The sequence below is a fragment of the Diabrotica undecimpunctata genome, chromosome 8, assembly GCF_040954645.1.
Source record: "Diabrotica undecimpunctata isolate CICGRU chromosome 8, icDiaUnde3, whole genome shotgun sequence".
Taxonomy (NCBI): domain Eukaryota; kingdom Metazoa; phylum Arthropoda; class Insecta; order Coleoptera; family Chrysomelidae; genus Diabrotica; species Diabrotica undecimpunctata.
Window position 1 is genome coordinate 36,706,488 of NC_092810.1, and position 13,142 is coordinate 36,719,629.

The window sequence follows — 13,142 nt, forward strand, 5'->3', positions numbered from 1 at the left end:
AAAGTGCGAAGGAATGGGCATACCAGTAAGAGACGAATACCTATACACCTTAAGTTTTGCCAACGATCAAGTAGTCATCGCACAAGATGAAGAAGATCTCAGCTTTATGCTCAGAAAACTAGAAGAAGAAGTAAATTGATCTTTTCCGAAAAAATTGTGAGGTGAAAACCTTCGTTTTCTAGACTACATGCCATGACGACTTTGAAACGTTGTAGCCACTCCTTACTAGCCACAAAGTCATTTATTATTATTTCCTTGTAAAAACTAAGCTTTCATATCCAATATGGGTCCCGAAATGGACGCATGGCTGTTTGTTTCTTGAAGAAATTATATCTTGGTCCACAACCAATAGTTGAGGCGAAGATTTCAATCCTCCCATGGTTCTTTTTAATGTCATAAAAGCATCTGGTTACCAGAATAAAGGAAGACATTGAAGCATCAGCGGAAGATGAAATAGCAACAGAAATTTGTAACCATAAAAATCATTGGTTTTACGATGAATTCAAGAATGCAATAAAGAAAAAAATGAAGCCTACAGAAAGATGTTTACTCGACGAACTAGAACAACCGTATTACCAGAATTACAAGACAAAGAGATGAGAAGAAAAGAGGATATAAAAAAGAAAAAAAAACGAAACCACTTAAACAAGGAACTTAAATATATAGAAAACCTCAACAGAGAGAAAGAATTCAGAGAATTCTATAAGAAAGTTAACATCAACAGAAAAGAATTCAAGGCAAACACACGACAATGCAGAAGTCAGAATGGCGACCTATTAACAACAAGGAAAGATGTATTGAATAGATGGGTGGAATACTTTAACCAGGCACTTAATATAGAGGAAGAAGAAAACCTGAAAGACGAAATATATGAGGTAAGGGGAACAGATGAGAGGGAAGAGGAACCACCAACGATTCTTGAAGTTAAAGATGCAGTTAATAAACTAGCCAGAAACAAATCACCCGGAATAGATAATCTCCTAGCTGAACTATATAAAGAAAGTGGCCATGATACCATACTGTTCGAACTTTATAGAGTATACCAGGAACCTAATATCGTAAAACATATTAAGATATGACGTCTGAGGTGGATAGGGCATGTAATGCGGGTCATTTTGTTCCATCCAGCTAGAAAAACGCTCCTTGATAGACCCATTGCTCAGAGAAGAACTGACCATGTAAGACAACCCATATAATACATTACTTCTAAATGCCATCTCCGAGCATATCCAGACCATGGAGTGACTTCCTGAAGCAATAAACTAGATACGCAGCCTCGACATCAATGTTTAATAAAAATATTTAAATCTTATTTGTATTAATTTCATTTTCGAGCGAGGCATATTACCATCAAAAATACAATACAAGTACTTAAAATAATAATAAAATAAAACCATACTTATTTGTTTTTATTGTATTCAAATGGCGTTTTAAAGTTGTTTTAGTATGATCAGACAGTGTATTAACAGGAAATCCTCTATTTCAAAAACTCAGTTAAACGTGAAATCTTAACTGATTTTGAGAGGACAACACTGTCGAATTCTAATCATAAATCGATTCATATTCAAAGCAGATACAAAAATAGACTTTTGTCAACTACCTCTTTTACCTTTAACATTTTGCTGAACCCACTCTTCCCCACACCTATCCGATGTTCTTAGCTCGGACTGGCAGAGATGCGGCAGATCTTCCTCGATTAGTATCTCGGATTGCGCTTTGCGATACTGTAGATAAAAGCGTAACGGTAAATCGTAGATGATCGCACCTCTAAATTATCAAAAATCAGCGGCAGAGTCAGCGGTCTACAACAATCATCCCTTCCCAGTTTGTTTTTATCCGTTCGGTTTGTTTGTTGTGAACGTCAACGGATAGTAAAATGGCGGCGTTTCGGTATACACACGCTGTCGTTAGCCGCATACCGAGTTCTCTGCGAAACCGTGGAGAAATTGACTTAGAAGAAGCCAAAAAGCAACACGAAAATTATGTGAGGATATTACGCGAGATTGGCTTGGATGTCATCGAACTGCCTCCGGATGAATCAATGCCAGAATGTGTTTTTGTTGAAGACACGGCAGTTGTTTGCAATGGGACCGCTCTAATTGCTAGACCAGGTGCCGCCCACAGGGCCCGAGAGGTATGTAGTTTTGTAGTTAATTGTCACACTATTATAATGGCAATTCTGTTATTACAGCTTAGAAGCTGTGTTTGTTGACCTACATACAATAAGATCAATTATTCTAACAAATATTTATTTGCAAAATTTGCCTATGTAGATATATTACAGTAGCAAGTAGGTAGGTACATCAAAACTGTATTGTATTTTTATACTATTATATTGTATAAAACTTGTATTTTTTGGTTTTTTATTATTTTTCTAGTCGTCATTTCTCTATTTAATTCACGTTTTTTCTAATAGTCCATCTTAATAAAATCCTGGTCTTCATGTTCATGTGTGTTTCCAGTTATCTAGGTACCTATATTTATTTTTCTTCTGTCTCTTCTACTTATACATATAAAAAATGTTCAGGTAACAAGCTTTTCTTTTTCTCTATTATCAAACATATTTGTGAAAGATTTTTATATTTTGGATGATAAATTTTATATTTAGGTATATTTTTCCCTATAGCTTCCATTATGTTATAATAACTGGACCATTGACTGTTTTATCTATAAAGCTGTTAACATTTTCTGATCTGCATTTTCTGAAATACTTGTTAAAAATACTTCTGAACATTCTCGGCTTTGTAGGTATAACATTTTTCCTTATGATAAAAGTTTTCACTTGAAGCCCATAACAGTTCAATAGGATTTAGTTCTCAATGATAGTAGTATTTCTTCTTTGTGTGCCGTGCTTGTTTTTAACATTGGCTTCATCATTCTTAACAAGCTTTTTGAGTTACTCTTGGTCAGTAGCTGCATGTAACAATTCCACAAATGTTCCAACTGTGCAATGTTTAATCTTCCATAGTCAGGACAGTTGTTTTCGTTCAACCTAATGTTTTCTTTTTGTTTTGTCCTGAATGATTAACCTCAAGCGATATTTAGAGCCCCTCATTTGACTGAAGTATTAGATGTTGCTCATTTTAGTGATGTTGATCAGTTCTCATTGTTTGAGAGGAGATTGGTATCTGCTCTAAAACCCCTTTCTATTAGGTAGGAAGAGGGAAAAGGTATCAAAAGCTTCTTTATGACAGTCCATAATGCAGGATAAGAAAAAGGTTAGCTTTCTGAAGCCAGAACTGTTGATACCCCTTTCTGAACTCCACATGAAGTTCTTCGTTAGTGCTAAGTGCTAGTTCTTCTCATGTTATGATTTCCAATTCTGCAATGCCACAATATGAGTGGTGTTTTCATAGTCAAAATATATTTAAACCTGGTATTTAGGTCAATTAAGTTAGATTTTTTCCAACACAACTGTATAGACAGGTTTGACAGTTGAAATGTGTAGTATGAAATATTACAAAAATACATTCATCTAGGGAATCATCAATTTCTTTTTGTGGAATTGTTTTTAAATAATCAAAACGTCAAACTCATTATTTTGCTAGTAACTTAAAAACTTGTCTATTTAGAGATTTGACGTCAACAGACAACTTTTTTATTGTCTTTAAATTTTGTTTAAATGTACATGAACTTGAGGGCCTTACTGTTTTGAACTGCATGAAAAAGATGGGCCAGATTGGTTAAATAGTGTTTGCGAAATTTAATTTGTTCATAAGATTTTTTGAAAATAGAGCTAATTTCTAAGGCCGCTCCAGATAATTTGATTGAATGTATCTCAATAATCCTGAGCTTATTTTCTTTGTTATGACATTATTATTAATAACATACAGAAAAAAATTTCAAAAAATTACAAAAATGATTGAATAATAAATAGCACTTTTTCAGCTTATATATAAACATTTACAACTGCTTTGTTTTGGATAATTTTGTAATGAAAATACGATAAATGTTATTATTTTAATGTTGTATCCCAGTTTAAAAAAAAGCAAATTTATTCCAAGAGAACGGAGTTATGTCATTTTTTTCGAGCATGGCTGGCCTTTCATTCAGCTAGCCCCACTTCCTTTACTCTAGTCGGAACAGAAAGTACCTACTCTTTGTTTACAACACTCCTGTTTAAACAATTTTCAATAATTTTGCTTGCTAAAAGTTTGACTTTTCTCATAAAACATTGATAATTTCAGCTCTTAATATTGTTAATTAATGTAACAGTGATTAAAAAAAGGGGCTATCTTGGCTCCTAAAGGTCGAAGAACCCCTTTTTTTTGTAAAAAATGTATTTTTTAAACAGCTTTCCGAATATTTTTTACCATTTAATTTGAACTAAATTATTGTAAATGTTTGCACGAGGTTTGTTTTTTTAGTTTTGCATGTAGCCGCTTAGATGGCGCCACTAATAAAACCTTCAGGCACAAATGTACCCTCAATCTTTTGTTGACATAAATCGAGAGTTTCATTGCGATACAATAAGTCGTGTAGATACAATGAATTTTTGAAATTTGTAAGTCGGTCGAAAAATGGATCTTAGCCGAGAACATTTTAGAGCAATAACTTTTTACACTTTTCAGAGAGGATTATACCAACAACAATATCTCACTGAAATGGTTTCTGTGTTTGGAAATGGAGCATCATACCAGTCAACTATATCTCGCTGGTATTGTGAATTTCAACATGGTCGCTCCAGTCTCAGCGACGAATCCAGCTAAGGTCCACCCAAAACAGCAGTCACACAGCAAACCATTGATGCGGTTCGTCAGCTAATTAAGGATGACCGCCGTGTCAGATACCGAGAGATAAATGCATCTTTGGGCTTTTCAAAGACCTCGATCCAAAAGATCCTTCATTTGCTCACAGAAGAGCAAAAAGCAGTTCGCGTCAATTGGTGTCGAAAAACATTGGATTAGTTCAACAAAGGAAGCTCAAACAACGTTTATAGTATTGTTAGTGGCTATGAATCTTGGATTTAGTCTTCTTCTTCTTAGCCTTCTGTCGTCCATGTTTGGACATATGCCTCTCCCAACTCCTTCCATCGGTCTCTATCCTGAGCATACTTCCAATTTGGATTTAGTCTTACGAACCGGAAAATAAACGCCAATCCGCTGTGTTCGTGTTTCACGATGAGGAAAAACCAACAAAAGTGATTCATAGCAACAATTGCTTTAGAAGATCGAAGAACGGTTACTTCTGATTGGTATATAACCGTTTATTTACTAAAAGTTATCGCGAAACTCCGACAAAGCATCACAACGGCGAATAATCCTACATCAGGACAATCGCAGGACACTGCCCAAAAGACAATACAGTTTTTGGAGCTTTAAAACATGAATTGATAAAACCATCCACCTTATAGCCCCGACCTAAGTCCCAACGACTTTTTCACGTTCCCAAAGATCAAGAATTCAAGGCGTGGACAACGATTCCAGTCGTCAGAAGAAGCCATCGATGCCTTTAAAATAGCGATTTTACAGGTGTCAACTGAAGACTGAAATAACTGTTTTACCAATTGGTTTGAACGTATGCAAAAGTGTGTCGATCTTGGTGGGACATATTTTGAAAAGCAGTGAAGTACTTTAAATATATTTTTGTCTTTATGGCTATATACAAAACTAAAAAAGCTTAAAAAGTATTATTTATTGTTAAATCAATGTAATTTTTAAAAAATTTTTCCATAGGTTATTAATATACCTATTAACAAAGAAAATAAGCTTCGGATTATTGAGATACATTCAGTCAAATTATCTGGACCGGCCTTAGAAATTAGCGCATGTTTCAAAAAATCTTAAAAACAAATTAAATTTTCGCAAAACTATTTAACCGATCTGACCCATCTTTTGCACACAATTTAAACACGGTAAGACCCTCAACTTCAGTTACATTTGAACAAATTTTAAAAAACAATAAAAATGTTACTAAAAATATTCAAAAACAGCGATTTTGTTGTTCATTTTGCAATAACTTTTTGGTTTACTATCCGAGTTTAATTTAGCATATTTCATTTTGTGTATCTTTTTTCTCTGAAAAAGTTATCTGTTGACGTCAAATCTCTAAATAGACAATTTTTTAAGTTATGACCAAAATGGTTTTGACGTTTTGATTGTTTATTTAAAAATAGTTCCTCTAAAAAAATTGATGAATCCCTAGATGAGAGTCTTTTTGTATTATCTCATACTACACATTTCAACTGTCAAACCAGTCTATACAGTTGTGACGAAAAAAGGTTTTTGACGTGATTGGTCTAAAGTAACAGTTTTAGAACAATAATAAATTTGATTATATCTACACACCTTCTCTCATATTATTCAACAAAGGAATCATGAACTTCAATAAAGCTGGGTTAATTTATTTGATTATTACATATTGTATTAAGTGGGCCAACGTGATAGCCGCTAAAAATGAACTCTATATTTAGAAACATAGGATAATCCCTGTATTTATCTACACTTTGAGGTTTTGTCGTCAGAGTATTAAAATTGTTGATGATCTGACATTTGCGAGGGCCCAACAAAGTATCAATTTGTACAAGAATATTGAAAATTTATTCATTTTGTGTTGTTTTAAATGCTCTATGTTGGTTTTAATAGTTGAGTTCTCTTCTAGCGGTGTTTTCTTTTAATACTGTTGCATTTTTTTTACCGGATAACAACAGTAATATTTAGCCTATGATGAATTGTGTTTCGGAGCTTTTTAAAACACATAATAAGTGTGTGTACATGCAGCGGATGCCAATTCAGCGACTAATCTTCACCGGATGTGCCCCTGTGACCCGTCGGCGCGTATGACAACAACCAATCTTGACTAAAGAGTGAAATTGAAATGAAAAAAAATATATTGGTATCCAACAGAACCTATCATGGGCCGGCCTTATTACTGAGCTCAAAATGTATCAAGAAAAAAGAATTTTTAGAATGTGTCTATTATACCTGACTTTTACTTGAAATTAATAATGATGAACATGGAATTTTTTATTTGGATTTAAATGTAAGATGTTGGGTGGAAAGTAGACCTGTACTGTCAGACAAACTCAGAAGTGTTTCAAAAATAAACAACCAACCTCGGAAGAAAATTGTATTCCGTAAATATTCGAATCTCTGCCGGAGATAACTGCCAATCTTGACTTACTTTACGACTGCTCGAAACATGCCTGCTCTCATCATATTGATTAATTGTTATAGGTGCTTTTTTCGTGATGCCAGTAATTTCTTTGATCTTTATATGACAATTTACATCGTCATGAAGGCGTTCAACTTCTTGACATACGACATTTACCCCGTTCCTTTTGCCTTGCCTGTCATTTTGAAGCGAAGCTTCTATACTGGCGTTGTATTACTTTTTCCATATAGTAAAATGCTGAGGCGAGCGTCACGGAAGTAGCGCCACGACACGGCGTCATGGAAATAGCGGTCTTCACACTGATTCACTACTCTCCATAAATTCGTTTCTTGTCATCATTATGTTTATTATAAGGTTTAAATTATAAACTGCATGAAAATAACTAACAAAATGCAGACATTAAATAAAAGATAAAAAATTAAAAGAATTTCTGTAAATAAAAACATAAAAATAAAAGATCGATACTAGAATTCGATTCGTAACAATTTTCGAACGATCAAAATTTAAGTCATCATAAATGCCATCCAATTAATAGCAATATTGAATAATCTGTTTAAATTTTATTTCTAGACACTTCTTGTTTTAAAAGGAACGTTTAGGAACGTTGCTAACCGAAGATGGAGATCAAACAAAAGAAATCAGATCTAGAATAGAAATGGCAAATCCGCATAAGAATGCTACGTTGTTACGTTTTTTCTACTTTGCTATACGGCATGGAAGCGTGGACAATAAAACAGTCTGAAATCAAAAAATTAAACTCCTTTGAGATGTGGTGCTACAAGAGAATCCACAGAATATCGTGGACTGAAAAAGTAACTAATATAGAGGTGTTACAAAGAATGAAGAAAGAATGTGAAGTCATAAAAACTGTTAAAATTAGAAATATTCAATATCTGGGTCACATAATGAGGGGCGAGAAGTACGTATTACTTAGGTTAATTATGCAAGGGAAGATACAAGGGAAGAGAAACCCAGGACGACGTAAAATATCCTGGCTAAGAAATTTGAGAGAGTGGTTCGGTTGCAGTTCATTAGAATTATTCAGAAGCGCGGCCAATAAAATTAAAATAGCGATGATGATTTCCAACCTCCGATAGGAGAAGGAACCTGACGAAGAAGGTATATCGCTTTTAAAGATGTCTTTGAGTTTTCCATAAGCTGCCCATGCTAGGTTTATTCTTCTTTGTAGTTCGCATGTTTGGTTGTCTCTTGTGATCTTTATTTCGTGTCCAAGGTATATGTATTTTTCCACCAGCTCTACTTCGTTGTCTCCAATATTGATATTTCCTCTAGGTACTAGGTTTGTCATGAATTTTGTTTTGGTTTATTGACCCACACTGGCACACACTAACTCAAGTTCATTTAGCATTGTACATATCTCCTTGAGGTTGTCCGAGAACAAAACTATGTCGTCTGCGAATTTCAAATTTATTAATCTTCTACCGTCAATGTTCATGCCTTTCTCTTCCCAGTTAAGTTTTTTACAAGTATATTCGAGTACTGCGGTAAACAGTTTAGGCGATAAGGTATCACCCTGTCGGACTCCTCTGCCGATTGGAATATGATCCGTGTTTTTAGGTAGTTACACCGACATAGTTGCGGTCTTGTATGTATTGTAAATTAACCTTGTATATCGGTAGTCAATGCGGCATGCTTGTAGTGCTTCCAGGATTTTGTCAAATTCTACCGTGTCAAAGGCTTTATTGAAATCTACAAAAGCCAGAACGAGTGGTCGATTGTATTCGATAGTCTTTTCTATTACCGTTTTAATGCTCTGTAGGTGATCATTTGTTCTCCTTACGAAATGCCTATGGATAAGAAGCTTGAGGTAACAAGAGAGCTCTTTCCGGACGGCAGATGTCATGGTGTATGGAGGGATGAAGGAGCTGAGCGAGCTGTACCCTTTACCATGGATGAACTTGTCGAGGCATTGGGTTCACTGAAGACTCGTAGGTCCCCAGGACTAGATCAGATACCACCTGATGCGGTGAAGGGTCTAGGACGGGTGGAACCTGCGTGGCTTCTGGAACATATGAATGCACTGCTGGAAGCACAAACTTTTCCTGAGCCTTGGAGGACATCGAGGTTAATACTGCTTCCCAAAGCTAGGGAAAAGTATCGCCCCATCTGTCTGCTTCCATGCATCAGTAAGCTGTATGAAAGGATGCTGCGAGTACGCATAGACGACATGATTGAGAGGTCAGGTGGTTTATCAAGGAGGCAATTTGGTTTTTGCAAAGGGAAAAGCACGATTGATGCAATCATGAGTGTACTCGAAGCATTGCGCAACAGAGGGGATGAACATCGCTGGGCGGCTCTGCTGTTGTTTGATGTTAAGAATGCATTCAATACGTTGCAGTGGAACGAGGTAATGAAGGCAATGGAGGAGAGAGAATGTCCTGGTTACCTGATGAATGTGGTGGCGGAGTATCTGTCCGAGAGAAGGATTATGGTGGAAAAGGGCACGATCGTGGACGTGACGGCCGGGGTACCCCAGGGATCTGTCTTGGGCCCAACGCTATGGAATCTGGCATATGACGGGGTTATGCACTGTGAATACGGAGAGGGTACAACCCCCTTCGCATTCGCGGATGACCTAGCTGTACTGGTAGTGGCTCGGGATGAGCCAGATCTCAAATACCGGGTTAGAAACGCAGGCGGCGTCGTAAAGAAATGGATGACGCAGCACGGACTGAAACTTGCGACAGAGAAAACCGAAGCCATCATTCTGAAGGGGACAAGGAATAGGCAAAATATTGAATTAAAATGTGCGGGAGCATGTCTAACACCTAAGAAACATGTAAAGTATCTAGGAGTGACATTGCATCAGAATGGAAAATGGGGAGAGCACGTGCGGGAGGTGGTCCGGAAGGCTGCGAATAGTACGGCTGCGTTGGGGAGGGTGATGCCGAACATTGGAGGACCCAAATCCGAAAGGAGGAGGGTCTTACACGGTGTTGTACAATCGATCGTCCTCTACGCGGCACCAGTCTGGAGCGAGGCGGTAGAGATAACTGCCTGTAGGAGTCTCATGACACGAGTAGACAGAACAAGTCTGTTGCGAGTGGCATGCGCCTACAGGACTGTGTCTGCGGCAGCCTTATGGACCATCACTGGATGTGTTCCGTTGCATGTTTTGGCGGTGGAAAGAAAAGAGCTTTATGAGAGAAGAGGTCCAAACCTTACTGTGGCCGAGAAAAGACAGGAAAGGGAAAGGTCAGTTGAAAGATGGCAAGAAGAATGGAACAACACGGAAGATGTGGCACAGTGGACGAAAATGCTGATCCCGAACATAAGAGATTGGGTGGACTGTGGCCACAGGCGACTGGATTATTTCCTGACGCAGGTGCTCACAGGACACGGGTGTTTTAGGGCCTACCTCTATAGGATCGGAAAGGCTGATACAGATGAATGCCTATACTGTGGATACTCGGACACTGTGACACATACGATGTTAGAATGCAGCAGATGGATAGTGGAAAGGAACAGAATGGAGTGAGAGACAGGTGTGAATTTTGTTACAGTGAGAGAAATGATTGAGAGAATGATTGAAAATAAATTATTTTAGACTAACATACACAGCTATATCCGTGCAGTGATCAAGAAAAAGGAAGAGGAAGAAAGACTGCTAAACCAACGCTAAAGGTAAGAGTGAATGATGCTGAAAGGTGAAGCTAGAAAAGTGGGTCACACTGTGTGAGTTGGAATGCGTACGTCAGACTGTGGGGAAGGAGGAAATGCCCATCTGGAAATAATGCCGAACTAGGAGCGATGAGTGTCTTCTACGCGCTACCTGGAACGAGACAGGGAACCTCCTTGCTGATGAATAGACTGTGGATGTGTATGAATGGAGAATGAATGAATAAAGGTAGTGATTCGGAAGTGATGCCGGCCTTACAGCGGCCATTCCGCTTCCGGATCGCTGGATGACAGAGGAGGGTCTAGTTTAGCAGGTAGGCGTTCGGCGTAGACTCGGCGACGAGAGGGCATTTTAAAGTACCTCGGGAACTATCGCCGGGAGTACGAAGAACGAATCCTGCACTAAAGTTAGTCAGGCGGCGCCCTGGACTGAGATGTCTTTTGAAGATTCCAGACCCCCCCTCTATAAAGACGAAGAAATCAAGTTTTTTCTTAAGACGATTAAGAAGACTTATAGGTCCTCAGGAAGGCAATAACCTCAGCATTGTGCCATTTGTCGGGTATATTACTGTCCAAAAGGCACATATTAAAAAGGTTTTTTATTTTCTTAAGTAGATAAGTGCCTCCGATTTTGATTGCATCAGTAACTACACAATCTTCGCCTGGAGATTTGTTATTCTTAGCTTTTCTTAGGACTAGTTTTATTTCGTCTATTGTGATTTCCGGTAGTAGTTCTGATCCTTGGTTGACAATGCCCTTTTTCCTTATTAATATTTCTGGTACTTGAACTTCTCTGTTATTTGCTTTGTGTTGGCTTGTGTAAGCAATTTGTAGAAGTCTTCAACTATTTCCTCTCTGTCTGTTGTAAGATGACCATTTCTATCTTTAATCTTTATTATCTGCTTTGTCTCCGTTCTTAGTCTTTTTCTCAATACTTTCATACTTCTATTGTTCTCAATGGTATGTTCGATTTATTCTTGGTTGTATTTTCGAGTGTCTTTGGATATTTCTTTATTTAATTTTTGTAGTTCGTCGGCTTTGGTTTCCGTTTCGCTTCTCATTTTTCTTATTTTCTGCATTCGTTGCCTGCTATTTTGGCCAATCTTCTCTTCTTTTTGGGTTTTAGGACAGAATTTGTTTTGAGTTTCTAGTAAGGCATTTGTTAATTTATTATTAAAGTCGTTTATATTATTTTCTGTTTCAGGACTACTAAGTATGTCGGAAATACATTGCTGAAAACTATCTACATCTGATGGTTTCATCCATGGTTTTGATTTGTTCTTCTTTTTAGTCATTTTATGCCTCTCCTTCTTTAGGCTTATTTCTATTTTACCTCGTACCATTCTATGATCGCTACTGGTAACAAATCTGTGTAGAACCGTGATGTCTTTAACTTTGTATTTTTTGTACGTGATAATAAAATCTATTTCGTTTTGAGTTTTTTCATTAGGACTTTGCCATGCCCATCTACTCTGTGGTTTCTTTTTGAAAAAACTGTTCATTTGGAATAGTTCATGTTGGAGCATGAACCTTAACAGTATTTCGCCACGTTTTAAAATAATTTCATATAAATAAAATATCGAATTTTTACAATTATCAATTCGACTATTGTATTAAGTGTGACAAAGAGTTATTAGTAAAACATTTTAAATTGAATTTTGCATGTGTATATTTTGGAAGAGATTTCTATATCAGCACATATTAAATATGGCTTTTACGAAATAGCAGTCACAGTAAACAGTTGGAAGAGCCTATTTACGCCACGAGGCGAGTCCGTTATACAACATTTAACCTCTTTCAATTATATTAAAATCTTTAAAAATCTATAAAAATGATAAATAAATAATAAAATTACTTTATTCAATTGTAAAAATATTATTTAAATGTACTTTAATACTCTACGAGTACTAGAAACCAATTCGCTAAGAATTTTGCTTAGTTGAGGAGATATGTTGTGGAATGCAATTTTTAGATTCCCCATGTCTCTCATAACATCTTTATCAACGTCTGTTTTGCCTTGCAATTCTTAGAAGGCACAGATTAAAGCGAAATTCTGAATTTGGTTTCGAAAATTAGTTTACGATTTTATTATCAGATGTCGCTACATTGCGTCTATACGAAGCCATGTTAGAGTTGCTTCCTAAGACAGAAAAGATTTATTTCACGTTCAGAGCGATTGCGAAAGCCATTCTGATGAGGCGTATTAGGCCGAAATACGTATAAGCGGATGCGCAAGCGCCCTGTACGTGAAATCAAATCTTAACTGTCTTTTCCTTTTTATTATTTAAATTTTAAAAATACAGAAAATATAGTATGAAGTTTCGCGCTAGTCTACAGTACCGCGTACTGTATCACTTTTTTTTTTATTAATGCTATTTAGTTCAGAATAT

General features: G+C 36.7%; 1 protein-coding gene across 1 annotated transcript in view; it reads left to right on the top strand.

The window, feature by feature from the left end:
* Window positions 1-1,687: 1,687 nt before the first annotated feature.
* Window positions 1,688-13,142, top strand: part of LOC140447437 (N(G),N(G)-dimethylarginine dimethylaminohydrolase 1) — a 39,102-nt gene continuing 27,647 nt past the window's right edge. Inside the window, exon 1 of the mRNA XM_072540084.1 lies at window positions 1,688-2,134. Coding sequence (XP_072396185.1) covers window positions 1,877-2,134 — 258 coding nt within the window. The 5' untranslated portion in view covers window positions 1,688-1,876. The remainder of the gene's footprint in view (window positions 2,135-13,142) is intronic.